General features: G+C 37.7%; 1 protein-coding gene across 1 annotated transcript in view; it reads right to left on the reverse strand.

Annotated features, from left to right (window-relative positions):
- Positions 1 to 18615, reverse strand: part of UNC5D (unc-5 netrin receptor D) — an 81708-nt gene that overhangs the window by 1749 nt on the left and 61344 nt on the right. The window contains exons 11-15 of the mRNA XM_050910109.1: positions 13021 to 13189; positions 11054 to 11281; positions 7970 to 8119; positions 2821 to 2985; positions 774 to 952 (exon numbers count right to left, since the gene is read on the reverse strand). Of these exons, the coding sequence (XP_050766066.1) occupies positions 774 to 952; positions 2821 to 2985; positions 7970 to 8119; positions 11054 to 11281; positions 13021 to 13189 (891 nt within the window). The remainder of the gene's footprint in view (positions 1 to 773; positions 953 to 2820; positions 2986 to 7969; positions 8120 to 11053; positions 11282 to 13020; positions 13190 to 18615) is intronic.

Raw genomic sequence — 18615 nt, forward strand, 5'->3', positions numbered from 1 at the left:
TATTGAGATTCCTATGCAAAGCAACAAGTCAATGAAAAGTTATTTTGCTTGATTTAAGTATTCCTCTACCCTCTTGGGAACATATTTATGGCGCTTGTGACAATCAGAAAATATTTCTGTGAGTGAACCGCCTCCACCAATTTAATTTAGCCAAGTGGAAAAAGCAAAATAAGTAGTAAATTAGTTTCTACAGCATCTTTCAGTTTTAATAATCATAATATTATTACTCCTAACAGTAGAGCATGACTTTTTTTTAAATACGCCTTTTCCTAAAAAAAAAAAAAAAAAAAAAAAAAAAAAGTGCAAAATGTGTAATTTATTTTGGAATACAAAATACGTAGATAGAAGCCAAGGCAACAGGCCATATGATTTTTTTGAGAGAACATGCAGCCTCCTAAGTCCTTTAAACCACTGCTTTCATAGTGCACAACAGTGCCAAAATCCTTCTACAGTCTTGTACTTTACCGAGACCCCACTCTTGTGGGTGTACAAAAAAAAAGGTCCAGTCCAGAACAAAGAACCTGACCTTAGAAGCAAACATCAGGTAGGACAGGGCACACGGGTTTATTCAGAGGAGAAAGCAGTTCCTGTTTTCAGCAGTTAGTCGTATATAAAACAATGTATGAACCATACAGCTTATCCTTGAGAGTAAGTATGTTAATTACTATACACACATCTTTAATACCAGCAAACAAACGAAAAAACCCATAAGAGCAGCAAATTATTCCTATTGCATATGTAAATGTTCACCTTTCAAAATTGCCTTCCATTACCTGTTAATGCTGGTTTTTTGTGCTAACATCTGCCAGTCTTTGCCTTTGGCGTTGGGTGTGTCAAATGTTGCACAGATTCGTTGTCTAATAGAGTAGGGGATTTTGAATGCTTTTGGACCCATCTGTGCAGGGAAGTTGCTGTCATCATGTGCAAAGAAAGTGACGGTTTCTCTTTCATTCTACACAGAATATAAAAGCAAAGCAGTTGGTTAGGGCATCCGGCTTTCTGTCTGCCTGGGGTCTGTAGGTGGCTCTCTCTTTAGCATAGTAACAGAGTAACACCAAGGGTGCTATCATACACTCCTGTTTAGAAATGGGGAACTGAGCCAAGATTTCTGCACAGCCTCTTCAGAATGAGCATAGCTGTGAGTGCAGGCAGTTCTGTACTCTTTTTCCTGCCTTGTTATGCAGGGATCTACCTGCAGTGAGCCTGTCTACATATACCTATTGGCGTATCAAGTCTGCTTTTGGAGGAAGAAAGAATCAAACCTGAGCCTGAGATTCCAGCTATAGTCTCTAGAATTGACAACAGAAGATTAAATAGCTAAGAGGTATTTTTCTGATTTGTGAAGGAACTTCTAGAACATCACAAGCACTTCTGTATAAAAACCATTTAAAATAGTGTCATTTTCCTTCTACAAGTTTCCTCTTTTTGTTTATTGTTGTGTTACAGATTAAGTCCAATAGAGCAGTGACTGGTAGATGGAATGCCACAAAAGCATATGGGTTTCTAAATCTTTAATTGCTTAAGCCTAAAATATGGACACATAAATTTCACATTTATGATTTTTTTTAAAAACACCTAAATTCTATAAGTACCTCAGTTCTTCCATGTTAAAAATCTCTTTGGAATCCACATCCTTTTGTAGATCTGGCCCATTCTTTTCCTATGAAATTATACCAGTCTTGTGTAATGGAGTCACATTTCCATGCGTTATTCGTTTCAGTGCAACGCAGCATAAATATTAAATAACAATGATGCTGTAGTTTCTTCATATAACATTTATAACACATCCCAGAAGTCATCCATGCAAAGTAATAGTGGTGCTGTAGATATATCGCATGCTCTGACTGTTTAAATTAAATATGCAGAACAGTAGTAGATTTTCATACCCTGCACATGTGAGATAAGGTACTGCTACCTGGTTAGTTCAGGGAATTGTAAAGCAATGAGCAATTCAAGTGTTCAGTTATTATTTATATATTTATTTTACAGTCAAACTATCCTCACTCTTCAATCACTTTTTGAGATAGGCATGAGAAAGCCGTCCATACTAGCAAATCCATTTGAAGACAGATTTGTAACATGCTCTGGGGACTCGTGGACAGATAGGTCCCATTAAAAAAGGCGGGGGGGGGGAAGGCAGCAGCAACATTGTATTGAGAGTTATATAGAATGACAGAAGTTTTTTATGAAATAACAATAAAGAACCGGAAAAACGCTTGGCCGTATTCTGAGGATGTTTTTATACAGAATGATGTTTGTGGTTTTCTTATTTAGTTGCTGCATTCTCTGCATAGTGCATTTAGCAATGGGCATCTATCTTTAATCCAGAAGTATTAATCTGGATTAATTAACACAGATGCTCAACATGCTGAAAAAAAGCAGCTGAAGTTTTCATTGCTGTAGGACACATCACCAGCTTGCTTGACTACATGTTTGATTGCTTTCACCTGTGAGCAAAGCTACCGTCCTTGCGAGACACTCTGTGTATACAAAAATGCTCGAAGTGAATAGTCGGTGACCTAACAGCATACAGGCAATCCATCTATTTTCCACTCTCAGTGGAAAAATAGAGAAACTCTCTATTAAAAAACTTTTTGCAAGAGAACTATTACCACCAACTCACATATAAATTATTTTTAGTGTTGTAGAATCTGTGTGCTTTGATTTCTGCTGGAAATGGAATCTGTAAGGCTTTATATACTTGTTACAGTTTTGAACAGGGCATAGGAAACTACACAGAGATAGTACAAAAATGGGGAGGGATCATGTCTCATACTACACAGTGACTTACCAAAACAAAAAGGAGAGAGAACACTTTACCTCTAGAATGGATGTCTGGATCTGTAGGATTTGCTCATGACCCTTGACTTGTCGGACACAGATCTTGCAGGACAGCTGTGTAGTTGCGGGAGTGTAGCGCTCCAGTGAAAAGGCACAGTGCAGCGGCTTCTGGCTGCTGCACCACACGCGAGAGAATGGGACTTCCTGTGAGAGAAATGTATCCCACAAAAACGGGGAAGCAGGCATGAGAAAGAGAGAGAGAGGTTGTGACAATCGCAAAATAGGAAAAAAATCCACGATTTTTCTCTGCAATTGCGTTTTTACTAACATCCCTGCAAACTCAAAGTAGGACAAAACTAGTAACTGATGATTCAGTTGATAAATACTAAGATGTTACAGTTACTGAAAGGTTAGATTTCATTCAGTGACACAAATGATGAGAGACTCCCATCTAAAATGAAACTTAAGAAAGATGCACTTCACTTAATCCTCCTAGGCAGGGATCAGAACTCTTACTCTAGTCTGTCTCCTTGCCATCACCTTGTACTACAGAATCCAAAAAAAGGAAGTTCCCATCAAGAACTGTACTTCTTCTGTAAGTTAATGCAGCATAGAGCATGACAGCGTATTTTCCATATTTATGTTCCATCCGAATTTAAAAACACCCACCTGCCTGGGTAGTCACGTGCAGCCCACTGCACATCATTGGTCAGTCTCAGTTTTACTTCTTAGTTTCATCCTGTTATATTCTGTGACTACTTTCAGTGACTCCTCTACTTCAGCCAGGGACAGTTTATGGGATGAATGCCCTCATCAAATGCTATATAGACAACTGCAGCAATTAATCATCAGAGATTTCTGGCATCTCTGGTTGCTTTGAGTTCCTAAAAACGTACGGAAATAGACAGGAGAAGTACATAGGGGGCAGCTAACTTCTGTTTTATGTGATTACTTTGTAAATACCAAAGTTCTCCTACTGGTCTCTTCTCTTTATGCATTCAGAACACTTTTTTTTTTTTTTTTTTTTTTTTTTACATTCCAAACTAACATCAGCTATAAACCCATTATGGTGTTCTGCATTGTAGCCGTGAAGGCATGTAAACAGTAAAAACAACTAAACCAAACATGTTCTCTATAATTTCAAAATATTGGAAAACACTTTAGAATGGGCAACCTGGACAATAATGTAAAAGGGAAAAAAAGACTGATATTAATATTTCATTCTGTTATATCTTAGCATTCATCCATATGATTATGGGACAGCATTAAACAGCTTCAATGAGCAATTATTCTAACGTGAGAAAACTAGTTTAAAGATTTTTATATTAGTTTTTCTAGAGGAGGATTATGAATTTTCAGATTACTCTGTCCCTTTTTCACACACTATTTTTAAATTTTAGAATTTATTTGAATGGCATGTGAAGCTGATCCTTCCAAGAAAATACAATAATTACTGTATGTGAATTTAGTCAGGGCATGCATTCTGCTTGCATTTTCAGAGCTTTATAAAGGGTTAATAAATGACACAAACAAGGACATAAAATGGGCTGCCTATAGGCAGCTATAATTCCTTCAGTATTTAATACTGATAGTTATAACTGAGTGACCTGCCAACTAGTCACTTGTCATAATTAGCTGTTTAAATCAAGTAAACCATGCACTTAACTCATGATCAGTTTATATATAGAAGTTCACCTAAGAGCTTACAGCTCAGAAAACATGCATTTCTTCATTCTTGCCTTCCTATAAGCAATTTTTATTGGACTTAGGTTGCGATCTTTTCTGTGTCCCTGAAGAAATTAGCTATGCACTGGTAATCTGAGAATATACAGCTTCAAAGATCAGCCTCGCCCTATAAAGTACAGTCAAGACTGAACTAGGGAGAACATTGTTGTACCCATAGCTGATATGCAGTTTACTGCTTCTTAAGAGTGTCTCAGGCTATCTATAATGATGCACTAAGTGATAATGATAAGCTCTGCGTTTAGATCCTGAGTTGGTAGCAGTAGCAAGATACCAACAGCGATAAAGAAAACATTAGCAAAATACTAGAAGTGGAGCAACTGTAATTAGATTTTTCCAGAGTAATCATCTCTGCTTTCATTCAGAGTGGAAGAATCACTCAGCTGAAAAGAATTATATAAAACATAATACAGGGGGGCAAAGCATGGTGGAACAATGAGTGTTTAAAGTATTCCAGAAATGCGTTCAGTTTTATTCTCCCTTTATAATTAAGTTCCTAGCAGACGGAGGGAATGTAAATCATCTCATAGCTACAGACAGACACTGGATCCTCCAAGAGACACAAGATGCTAGGAAGACAGCTGCTTTCAACCCCCAAAGGTGCCTGTCTGGCTTCTTAACATGCTTGTCACAGCCTCTTCCTGCTCTAACACCCAACCAGTTTTTAAGGGTTCCCCCTAGATACTTGTGAACATGGTGGGAAGGATGCCAAGCACTCAGCATCTGCTCCTGCAGGATGGCCAGGACAAACAAATGCACTTAGCATAGTCTGGAGAAACTCTGACTACCACCTGCCATTAACTGCTTTTATGCCACAGTTTTACATGATGATTTATTCATCTCTTCAAGCCTTGAAGCAGGATCTTTACTTATCTGAGAAATCATTAACATAAATCTTCCCTCATCATACTATCTGATAATGGTTTCATTTGGTGGACCAAAGAGACAATTATGGAATAGACTCTTTTCAGTTGTTCTGGACAACCAGAACAGCCAGCTTGTTTTTAAAGTGTCATACATAGGCGAGAAAACAAGTAAACACTGGAAGAAACTCCACGTGAAGAAATAGATTCTTTTATATATAAAGAGGCTGCAACCAAATCAGAGCTGTCAACAGAGTTGGGACATTTCACAAAACATTTCATTGAGAGGGAAATACAAAGCCAGTGTAAGTTGTTCTGCAGTTTCTGTTAGAAACAATTATTATATTTCTCAGCTGTCCAAGTCATCCAAATTATACTCAATTATAAAATGTAAATATTTATTTGGCTTCAGTATCAGCACTGTGTCAAACCATTCTGTCAGCAGAGGTTTTGCACATGCTTCTTTTTAACCCTGAGTGGCTGCCGAGAGCATGGGTTATGTGCCTGCTATGATCAAAATCTTCAGCAGGTCTGCCGTTCTGTGCCTGCCTTAAAGCAAGCACCACACTTAAGCGTTCTTCTGTGGGTTATGGCTCCCTCATCTGACTTTTTCTTTTTTGTTTTTATCTTGCAGTAATAAACTTAATAGCTACTTTGGACTGTGCCACTTGCATTAAATTCAGCAAAGTGAGGTCCTTGCAACACATGAAGATTAATATAGAGAAATTTGCATTGGCTGTCATGTTTTGTTTTAACAGCATCCTGCAGTTCAGTTTTGACTGGAAACTCTAGACTATTACTTGCCAAGAGAGAACAAAAATACCTGAGTTTAATATACCATAAGCAATATACTTATTCATAGAAGTTGTACACAGCATTAAGAAAAGTGCTGAACTGCACACAAAGTATTTTGAGGCCTCTGAGTCGCTCTGAGAACTTTGCATGCACCGGGGACTCGCAGCCAGCAAAGGAGGTAATGCCCCAAAGAAGTAACAACTTTGCAGAAATTATCAGGCAGAAATAATCCTCCCCGAATTTTTAACTACAAAGAAACACTGAGGCTAGAGTAGCAAAACCTCTTTCTTTGGTTATCAGCAAAGTTGTTTGCAGACAGCAGAGTAAGTACTGTTTTCTGCAGGCCATTTTTCTAATTTATCATACCACAGTGTTATTTGGTTCTTAGGGTCTATTCCTCCTTATGTAGTTGCAATGCCTTTCTGCAATAGTCTTAGCAAACAATATGAACAGTAATTGCTCCTGTGTCCAATATAGGGGAGTGAAAGTGTTCATCTCTGAACAATTTTATATTCTATTACTAGAGCTATTTAAAGAAGTTGCTTTGCTGCAAGAAAAGTCTAGGGGATCTTTCACCAAAGAAATGTGGTGTTTTTGAAGCAGTCACCATGACGAGACAAGTTCAATTAAAACTTTCCTGATTTTTTTCCTCTTGTACACTGGACACTTAACTGCTACACATTCTGCACGATGGGCCTGTGGAAGGTGTTTTCTGTCTTCTAAAGCAGTCAGAAGAGATTGACATAAGATAATGCTACATATATTTAGTTCAAATCTATTGAACAGTTATTAGAAAGCGGTTTTCAGAAAACAGACTCTTTCTAAATAGCGCATTGAGGTTGAATTTTAGTCTATCATACAGATTTATTCTCCAGGATTGGACAAGGGATCAAGAGACAATAAATTAATCAAAGTATGGAGTTGTGTTTATGATATGGTGTGAGGCTTCATATGAAGCTGAAAACGATGCGGTTTCTTTCATTTCTTAAGTTGTAGCATAAATTATCCTTATATTCTTAATGATATAAGAATTTATCGGGATATAGATCAGGGTTTATAAGTTTCAGAGCCCATTACACTCATGTTTTGGAGAACATGGCAACACATTTAAAACATTTTTTTTTGCCAAAATACTGAATGATAGATAACTGTCCGTCTCTACGCTTCTGGGAAAAGGGAGATTATATGGTCTAATTAAGTTCTGTATTTTAAAAGACCAGCCCACTCTATGTGCCAGCACATCGCTTATAATTTCCAGTAACCAATATACTTAGAAATTCTTCTTTTGTTTTGATTTTTACTTTCCTGTCTTCAACAGCCTCTTTAATTAATGTAGTACAGAAAAAATAATTTGCTCTTCCTCAGTTCTAATTCTTAGTATATACGTGTTGTAATTTGAACTCATGACATTTAAATAATTACATTTAAATGTCATTTTCAGCCATATATTAATAGTTATATCGAAATCGGAATTACAAAGATATCAAAAACATCTTAATGAGTGATAAATTTTAACAAGAATATAGGCCTTCCATTGGAGGTAATTGAAATGAAGGAAAGTACAAGCTTGCATTTTTGTAAAATGAAAAATCTAAAGCGTTCTGTTACATATGAAATCTGTGTTTGTCAAAGTCATAAGGCAGTGCATTTTTGTTGCATAGTCAAGAGATTAAAACCACACCTTTCAAAAATAAAAGGGACCATTGTCTTATTTGGGTTATGCCTATACCGGTGACAATTCTTACTTCCTCTGAATTCAAAAGTAAACAGATAAAATTGACAAGTACCTGACATGCAGTAAATGGTTTAATTCTCCAAAGGAAAGGAGGGATATCAAGGACAGATATCTGAAGACTGAAGGTATTCCCTCTGAAATGCAAAAGTTTTGGTTCCTCCAGTAATTGTCCTCCTTGGAGTCTTTCATCCAAAACCACTTCCTGCAATGGCAGAGGAGGAAAGAATTTTTTCAGTATTAGGAAAAAATACCAAACCTGGTGAAAATTCATCTTTATGGAAGGTACCTACAGCATATCAGGGTACCGCAGTGGAGTATTTCTCACATGGGCCAGATGATGGGCATTGGCCATTGCAGTTAAAAGGATGGTTAGGCATTGTCAGCTGTCTTTCCCTGTACGTAATGAGGGTACTTGTGACACTGAACTTTCTTGTTGGCTACCTCAGTATCAGCACCCACATAACTTCAGACTAGGAGCGCAGTATCTGCGAAGGAAACCTTAAGGGTATTGCAACACAGTAGTGGCTGTCTTCACGTTTTGGGGTTTCAGGTCAAAGCCATCCAGTTTTCTTTTTTATTGAAAGTTACTCGTATTTGATTGTTACTATTTTATTGCATCCCACAGGATCACTATTACAAAGGAGAAGTTTGCCAGCAGTTCATTACCCAGAGTGCTCTCTAACATCAGCATGAAGAGGGAAGCAAGACTTACGTCAGCCCATTTCCAGGTAAAGCTATTTCCCTCCAAAGAAGAAAATGGAAACTGGTTAAACTGTGACATTATTGTAATTTAGTCCCTCTTCTGTTTTAGAATAACACAACTATCCTTGGTATTTTAATGAAGCTTTTGAATAAAAAACTCCTACAGGTTGTGTCTAGTATTCCTTAAACACTTGACGTACAAAGCTCAGTGAGATATTTACTTAATGGACTAAAAGGAAGATAGAGAACATAAGGCATGTTTGGTGAATAGTCTGCTCAGTTACAGATTAAGCTGACAGCAGTTTTGGTGAGAAAGTACTCTCAGGACTTTAAAGAGCACTGAAAGAAACACACCAAGTGTACACATTAGACAAAATGCTTGTTTCATTTTTACTCTCTTGGACATTTTCAGAATTACTGGACAAGACCCTGAGCAATCTTGGAAGGGCTGACTTTGAGCAGGAATTTGCACTGCAGCCCTCCAGAGGTCTGTTCCAACCTAAATTTTTATATAATTCCGTGAATTTAAAACATAATAGTAAAAAAATCCTCCCTGCCTGTACTTACGCAACGTTTATTCCTGTACCGTTACAGTAAAAATACTAGTGAGGAAGGAGAGCTTGCAGGAGTCTTTTTTAATGCAGATAAATTATAAAAAAATCTGTGTACATTGAAGAGGTTTAGTGCTTGTCAGTAGCAAAGTTATTGTTAGAAGAACTACTGGAATCATTGTGACCTTCTGAAAATACAATGACTGCTAGAGCTTTCTGAAACTAGAATAATGGATTTCTATTATAAACCAATTTACAGGCATTCGGTTTGTTTTAACTCCTGATGGCTGGGTTTATATGAAAGAAGGAATAAGAAGGGAGACTTTAGGTTTTGATTTTGAACTGCAAAGGGAGTAGCTTATTTCATAACTATTTTCAAAATTCCCTGAATGTGTTGGAACTTTTTTGCAATGTACTGTAGTTGTATAAATACTGCTCTACCTTTAATAATGCATATGGTCCTTAATTCCAGCAGCGTCAGAGGACTATGGCAAAATACAAAGGACTCGGTTCTCTCATATTTTGAGAGCCAAGAGTTTCCCACCACACTAGGAATTGCATAAAGGACAAAGTCATCTGTTAGAAAAGTAAGGTAAGTTTTCACACAAGGACAAAGTGAAAAATCAAGGAACTTTGTATCTTATATAGGACTGCACTATAAAGGATTAACAGTGTCAAACAAAACTTGGTAATCCCAACTCCGATACTTTATCCAAAAAAAAAAAAAAAAAAAATCTATATTTTCCGTGTTCACTACTTAATATTTACACTAGCATGAAGCTGATGCAGCATGCTTTTAAGGGAAGTATAATTTCATAAATACACAGTTGTCTCATTACGTACAAACACCCTGTTCTAATTTCTGTGAACGCAGAAAACTGGTAATTATTCTTCTAACAATTTTCTACAGACTCATCCAGGAAAATACTGGTAGCCCACAAATTGTGTAAGTGTTATAAAGGGTATAATTACAAAGCTATTCTAAGTCTTTAACAATCCTTTCAGTGGCTTTGCTTTTATTAGAAGCACACAGACATTAGTGCATGCTTCATTAAGATTCAGGTTTCTATTCTGTACGATAGGAAAAGGAAGCAAAAATTCATCTGTCACAACTGTCTTAATTTCAGTTCCCAAAGGAAAACCATTTTGTTAAAACTTCTGAGATTACTAATGCTGCAAAAGCCAGTGAATTTCATTGTTTTGTCTTGGAATACCATGTAGAAAAATTATGCTAATTTTAATCACCACTTGGGGATTGTTTTCCGTTTGTTTTTTTTTTTAAAGGGGAAATGCACAATTATAATTTAATTTTTGTTTAAAAAGATGGTGAGGCAATCTCTTTCTTCTTGCTCAAATTGTAAACAGGAGAGGAAATCCTGAGCTGACTAATGACAGTGTAAGGGTAATGAGTGCGATAAATACTATACATCAAATGATGACTTACGTTTTCTGCTTGTAGTGGAGCAGCACTCTGCTCCAGATGCAAGCAAGCTCTGCCTGTGCCATGTAGTAGCCAAGGCACTGAGCCCAACCTAACAGTCTTTGCTTATCAGCTGTAGCTTTGTTAACCATGGCTACGTGATTTCTGGTTAGTCTAGAATGTAGGCAGAGTGGGTTTCCATCTACCTGGCAAAAAATGAAAAGACAGTTTGGCTGTCCTAAAGCTCTTGCGGTGTAAATCCACAAGTGAAACAACAGGGCAGAGAAGTTAAGGGACTTATTCTAAGTCAGTCATGCAGCGCTGGCATAAAAAAATACAGTAGGCTCATTCTTTTGAGTTCTGGACTATCGCTGTTGCCCAGGGACTATCCCCAGGAATAAAGGAATGTTAGTATTCTATGGAAAAATAACTAAAACCAAATTAATGAAGTGAAACCATTTACCTGAAATGCACAAGGTGTGTTATCCATGCAATATACTCTCAGATTGTAATCCAGAGAATTGCAAGACAGGCAGCCAAAAACCGCTACTTTCAGCTGTCGAACGGCACAGTCAGAGATCGGTTCCCCAATAAGAGCATAAGTTCCAAAGCTGTTTAAGAGAATGTGACAGGCATAAGGATCCAACAGGCAGTAGCAAGAAGTAGTTTCCTCTTCCACAGACATCACTTCCTGCAAAATGAAATTCAGGTTAAAAAGAAAAATAAAATAATAAAATCAATAGGCCTTGACAATAGGAGTCATGACATTATTTGGTTATTTTTATTCAACTGGAATGTGAAGTATTTCTGAGAGCCAGTCTGCACACTCTTTACTCATGTTGACCTCAGGGAAGGGGAGAAGGTAGACTACCTATATGAGTAAATACTTCCAATTTAGCCCTGAGTCAGCAATAGGATTTATGGCAATATATTGTGCAGAATTCAATGTGTACAGCATATAATAATAATGATGATGTGTAAGCAATTTTAGCATTTTTTTTCAAGTGCTCTCGACTTTCTAGCTTATTTTTTTTCTTAATGTCAAGTTAAGAAATTACCTTGAAGATTAAAGTCAATAAGCAAACCTTGAACAATAGTGGGTATTTGACTTCCTTTCAGAACATCCATTACAGTTACATTTACCTTCATCAAAAAACTACCTATCCCACTCTTCTGCGTTTCATGCTTAGTTCTGCATTACAGCATCATTAGATGAGGTATTTGAGCAGTCTACAGTCTGGTGTTACACTCCTCATTAATTCCAGGGTGTTTGTAACCAATGCTGATGGAGCTGACTAAGTACTGAGTGCATCTAAAGTAGGAAAACTAAGCTGAACTTGAAATGGTTTAAACGAGAGCAACAAACAACATAGTGGTTTAGAGGAGGAAAAGGATAGAGTTATGGTATCCGTGAATGTTTTAACTACTGGGTTTTTTCCCCTCACAATGCAATGAACCAAATAGTTCTATCAGCAGCAGTGCAATAAAATCTGATTGACTATGGATTTGTGTCTAGTTACCGGGTTCTGCGGTTCTAATAACATGTACAGTGCACACTTTATACTTGGGAAATTCAGCACCTTTCTATCCTGTGTGGATTTCTGTAATGTTGAATCACAGTTCAGTTCATGCTTTAGCTGTACTTTTAGGAGTATTATTAGTAGGCTGTCTCCCCAAATGATGCAGAAAGTTTAATATGTTTGAGACTGCTGCCTGCCAAGCAGTTGCAGTCAAAGATGGCCAGTGGGCTTAAAAAATGCAGGTGGACAGACAACAAATGATCAAATGCCCATGTCCTGAATGCACAAAGATTAATTTCCCCAGTAAATCAAGATTAGAAAATACATGTTCAACTAAAAAAAGCAAAATATTTCATTTAATGTACACTAATCCTTCAGAGGTTATGAGCACAGCATCATCACTGAATGCCCATTAAAATGACATGTACGGAGAGACAAGATTTTTAAGTCAGGAGGATCCTCCCAAGTTAAAAAAAAAAAAAATTAAACTTGAAGTGTATAGTTTTAACCACTCCCATAACTTACTTTATGTCGTCATAAATTCTTGTGTGGATATAATGATCTGTTCTGACATTAGTCTCTTTGGGAGCTATGATCTACCAAAACAATGTTTTTAAAAATAAATAGCTACTGGCTCCATTATTAAGTGATCTGAGAAAATGAATACTTTCTCATGTCACATGCGCTAGATCATAAAGTTGATCCTTTTTTGCACAGCTTGGTAAAATAGTTGAAAACAGTTCAGCTGCTTCTTAACAGAAAGCAAAATCTTTTTTTTTTTTAAATTGTTTCTTTAAGATGTCTGTTTCTATCGCTTACATAATCTTTGACCTGCACCTGCATGCATAAGAGTAATTATGTTTCCATCATCAGTACAAGCTTTTAAGTGGGAGCTGAAGTTGAAACTTACCTCCCATTTTCCTTGCTGCGTCCTTTTTTTCAAGTGAATATTCCAGTGCTCTGAATTTACTTCTGCACAGTGTGGTATCGTCAAGGCAAACGGAGTGCTGACAGACAAATCTGAGGGCCCACAAGTTACTTCTGGTCCTAGAAGAACATCTGTGCCTTCTGGCTGTAGGCTTTGTGTGGGGGAAAAGACAATAACATCGGTCAGGCTCTTTTTAATAAGGAGTAAAAATTTACTTTAACTGCAAATTTTAAAATATTTTTGTTAAAATCTAAGTACCTCACTCATCTGTTACAGAAAAGGATAAGCAAGCCAATTACTGTGCTAATTTTCATGTAGAAGCAGTAGCTGGAGATGAAACAAAACTATTAGGCCACATCTATTCAAATCATTGGCTGGTCAGTTTAGGATTCTGGTCTTTAAAATACATTTCAATTTGCTTAAACCAAATACAACACTAAAATTACTCTATGCAAGTAAGCCTTGCTTTATGCACCAGCTGGTAGTATTACCATCTAATTCTGCCTTCAAAGACTGTCATCAATAATATTTTCACAGTAGTGAAGATAAAACAAATTATGGTTTAAAAACATAGTCTCATAAATTTTTCCAGATTGAGTGTGATCTCCCTGGTTTGAAAACACATTTATATTCTGCAGAATGAACAAGCTAGGTAACTTACAGCAGACATCAGGGACAGGACTTCTTTGCTTAAATTTAGAACTCTGCAAAGTAGATACGTGCATGTGGGCTCCGTTACAGTCAATGGAGATCACATCAGCACAATGGAAGTCTAGGGATTCATCTAATCTGAATGTAATCACCTATGTTTGGTCAGATTAACTGCTTGCTAAGTTATAAAGATGAAGTATCTGACAAGGATCTTCTTTTCTTCTCTTTCATTCAAACCTAAATTTAACCCTGTCCCATGTAAATGTGTTTTCCATACCTCTTTATAATAAATATCTGTGCAGAACCAGTGACAAAGTGGGTGAGACACACTTCTTAGACATTAAAACTAGCAATTGAAACATCTTGCCCTGTTGGTTTTGGGGTTTGTGGTGGGTTTTTTGGTTGTTTGTTTTGGTTTGGTTTTGTTTTTTTTTTTTTAAACACTGTAATCCTTCATCTGGGTTGTATGATCCCAATTTTTGGCTTCCAAATCACTGGACATGTAGTTCACTCTTAAAGCAAATGGTGTTTCCAAGGTAAAAATAAGGGGAAGAACCTCAACCAAGATATAAATAAGATACAATAATAAAACCAAGGTATAAATAAGGGGTAAATCCCTGCTTAAAAATTAGGATATACTTCCAGTGCCATGTCACAAGCTAACAGCAGTGTTGCCCTTTAGAGCTTTGCAGTAGCAGCATGGCAACAACCAAACCATCCCATACTGCCTATGCTGAGCCCAACGCTTCATGGCTATACTGGTAAATTCTAAGTCACTCAAGCCAACTTGGATAATACATTTAAGTGAATGTAGCTGTCATGTAGGCACACTTATGTGTAGTCCTGCACTTAAATCAATCAGATTCCAATCCTGCAAATTGACTTTGCACATCTATCTAACATCACCTGGGGGCAGCATTCTCAGTATAACTGTAATAGTGGGTGCTCGTAAAATGCAGTTAAAAAACACCATTCTTGCTAAAGACTTGAAAAGTTCCAACAACTTCAGTGACATCCCTTACTGAAGACTACATGTACAAGTATTTGTGAGATGGAAGACTGGACCGAAAAAAAAAAAGACAACATGCTAACAAAAAAGGCCAGTTCTGCTTTTTCTTTTTCAAGTGTCATAATAATAAATGCTCCCTAGGCCTCAGTGCTTCTAAGTGTTTGTAGGATTCTTAGGCTAAAAAAAAAATCAAAGCACAAACACAGCCTCTACTATAGCTGCCATGTTCCTCTTGAACAGCGAGTGCATAAGAGGGGGAGGGAAGAGTAGAGAGCACAAAGCACACAGTGCTTGCAGGCCTTGCTGCAGCTAAGCATCTCAGCAACAGCACTAGCCTTTCTTACTGCGTTTAGAGACACGTGAGATTTGTTGAACTGGTATCAGAATGACTACTCTAAGCAAACAGTTCAAGCAAACAACTACTTTCTTCTGCTTATGCCTATGAATAACAAACAATTTTTCACAACTCCTGCATTGCTAGGAAGACACTGGTTTTGCACGAAATACCATCACTTAACACCAACCACTGCTACCCTTTACAAATGGTATTTGATTTCCTTAAAAATAAAACCTTCCAGCAGTTACCCCAAATCACCTCTTTCCAGCTAATTTAAGAAGCCATCCAGTTACTTACAAATACAAAGAAAAATGTCTCAGAATTATTAGAAACCCTCAAGCCAACTTTTATACATATTTATTTTTCAGTAAGTTATTCAGTTCATATGATCCTTCTCTGCTGTACCTCGGCAAAGGCTGGTGTGTTCTACTCCCTTATCTCTGTTTTGATGCAGCTGCAGGAATGGGGTAACAAAAGCATATTTCCAGAGAGCGACTCAAACCTTAGTTATTGGTTGGTGCATTTCTATCCTATCTCTCTCCCAACACACACATATCCTTTGCCAAGTGGCTGCTGCTGACAAACGCATAAAATATGGGGAGGGTGGGGAGGTGGTGGTGGTGGAATTTTGCTAAAGTTACCTCCAGTACAAAGCTTGACAATTCATCTTCAATACTGGGAGCAAAATATAGGTTATTTTGTTTTCAGCACAACACCCTTAGGAAACATGAATCCAGAGTTTTAGTTATGCTACTGGTGATGATTCCCATCAGAAATAGCTCAAATTTTTCAAGCATCAAGAATGAAACAAAACACAAATATACAAGATACAAAAAGAAATAATGTCAATAGTGGTAGCAGAGTCCTGGTAGCAGCCTAGCAAAGCTGATGTGAAAGACAACTGGGAGACTATGACTGTAGTCTACCGAGTGCCCTCCCACCCACCTCATTAAAAAAAAATGTAAAAAAATGAAAAAGCCTGAGTCACTGAAATAGTGTAGGCTCTGGTCACAGCCACTGGCAGATTTCCAGGGTCACTCTGTATAATTGCCGACTGCATACATCACGGAGAGAGTAAATAGCAGGGATGTGTGTGAATGACCAATGACAAGCTAGTCTGAAAGGAGCTATTTAATTGCTTTTAGAGAATCATTCCCCTTGTAGAACATATTGGACAAACATATGGGAGTTCTGGGAATTATTTAATGCCAAATGAACAGAAATCAGTTAATTAGATGAACTCTCACACTTGTTGCAAGTAGCAAGAGCCTTTCTGTGTAATAACTGACATGGTATTAAGACTCTCATGCAGTTCTCAGCCATTTATTAGGCAAGGCGGGAAAGGGAAACATTACCAAATGCGAGCATTTAATATTCCCATTGTTGCAAGGTAAAACAAATCAGTAACCAGATCTGTCCCCTCAAATCCATCAAAATCAAAGGTCTGTAAGTTTTCCAATAAAAGACAGACAAGTAGTCACTATTGCTGAGCAAAAATAAAAACATGTTTTTTCTAAAAATACTACACCGGAAAGAAACATTAGGAATTTCACCCCACAATATTCTGCCCTCTACAAAGTACTAGTAAAGAGGTTTCTTGCATTTAGACTTTCATTTTCAGTTTAGAAATTGCTGCTAGAGGGACGTTTGTATCTGAAGCCAGAACGCTGAGAAAATGTTATGGGGAGGATCTAGTCCCTCAAGGCCACTCAAAGCCCCGTTCATGTCAGCTGCCAAAGCAGCTGGTTGTGCTTCTGTCAGCCTAGCCTAAAGCAGCAGCAAATGGCGCTAGAAACGCTAGATGTTCTTGTCACTTTTTGCTGTGTAGAGGCCCTGAGTTGCAGGTGTGGTGGTACCAAGGTGCGCATTCCATCCCAAAGCACTGCTCCGTTACAATTCCATGTTGGAACACTGTGAAGGTTAACTGGAGAAACAAGGAAGCGAAGAGGAAACAATGCTGAGTGTCCGTTTTTTTCTGGACGCAATGAATTTCAGAGAAGAATTTAATATTTGCCTTTCAATATTTACTCTCCCAGTGGCTTATCATAAGCATCTGCAACAAAGAACCTAACGGCATAACAGGCTCCTAAATAAACCAGGATACCTGGGAAGTGAAGACTGTCTGGTATGAACACATCTGTGCCTTGAGTCTGGATTTCTCATTGCAGTTCACTCCTTGGATGGCAAAAATATTTGCTTTCAGACTGCTACAGACTGTTTTTTCCATCCCCTTTGCACCAACACTCATACAAATGAACGTGATGGAAAAACAGCAAAATAAATTCATGGTTTAAAAAAATCAATTTAAAAAAGGAACAGCATGATATTTAAACTATATACTCATCAAGCCTGCAGTTTACAGCTGAAATAGATTCTATTGCTGTGGGTTGCTTTTGTCAGATGAGAAAAATTTTGCCTTTGGAAAATACAGGTACATTATTTGTCACATTCATATACCCCATTGCATGTAAATGCATACATTTATGAAGCTTTGATTTTTCAAATTATATAATTACAAAATATGTTTAAGTCTGGGCAAGACTGTCTGGTTTCATTCTGTGTATGCAAACTCCAGTGTGTGAATACTGTGTATAGGTGTTGGACACTCGAAGTTAGGTGCACATCAGAAATACATTCCATTTTTCATATTGTGCATCCAAATGTGTCCCATTACCATTGAACCTTCACATTTCTGCTAAATTCCTACAAAAAAAAAGACAAAGAAAATGGGGGGAGTAGTAACACGAGACCTGGTCTTCTCAGTCCTCTCAGTTTTCTTTTCTCCTTCTACTTTTCCACTCTCTAATCTTCCCACTCTTATTTTGACTGTGTGGTTGGAATCTCTGAAAACCATTATTTTACAGTATTTTCATAATCATTGCATCTCAGTAGAATCCTAAAGTATTTCGGTGCTATCATCTAGCACAGAGCTGCTGCCACATCTACTGAAATACTGTGTTGCCTTTCTTGAAGAAATACACTTGACCTGCCTCCTTGGTGGGGAGAATTGGGGATGGGGGATGTTAACAATGGCCTAGGGGTGAGGAGTCCTTCCATCTAAGTTACCTACAGGCCCTGGCTGATTCTTGGCTAGATAGAACTAGCAAGAAGATCTCCCAGCCAACAGTGCTGAGACTTACGCATCCCAGTCCCGTTAACCAAGTGACAGTTTCTAACTGCACAGAACCACTCACTAGCTGTAATTCCCTGCAGCCTGTAACTAACTTCAGTGACGCACCTTGAGGCGTTCTGGTTCAAGGAACAAACCAGCAGATAGTGATCTCTGTTCCAGTGTAGCTCTGCTTAGTCCTTCTGGCTTAAGTATGAAGTCAGAATTACGCAAGGAGGCAAGAGACATTTCACTCTAATTCTCGCTTGGGCCAGAATCAATAGCTTTGTTGTTTCTTTCACAAACATCAATAACCTGTACTTTCTGCCAGCATCAAAGCATGCATATGATGTTTGAAGGTTGAGCTTAGCTATTTTTCTCTGTAAGTAGTCCTTTAGCGGTTCTTTAGGAAATTCTAGCTGCAGGAAGCATCCTAGAGGATCTATGCAGTGAAGCCCATATATGCGTCCC

The sequence above is a fragment of the Gymnogyps californianus genome, chromosome 23 (genome assembly GCF_018139145.2).
Source record: "Gymnogyps californianus isolate 813 chromosome 23, ASM1813914v2, whole genome shotgun sequence".
Lineage (NCBI taxonomy): Eukaryota > Metazoa > Chordata > Aves > Accipitriformes > Cathartidae > Gymnogyps > Gymnogyps californianus.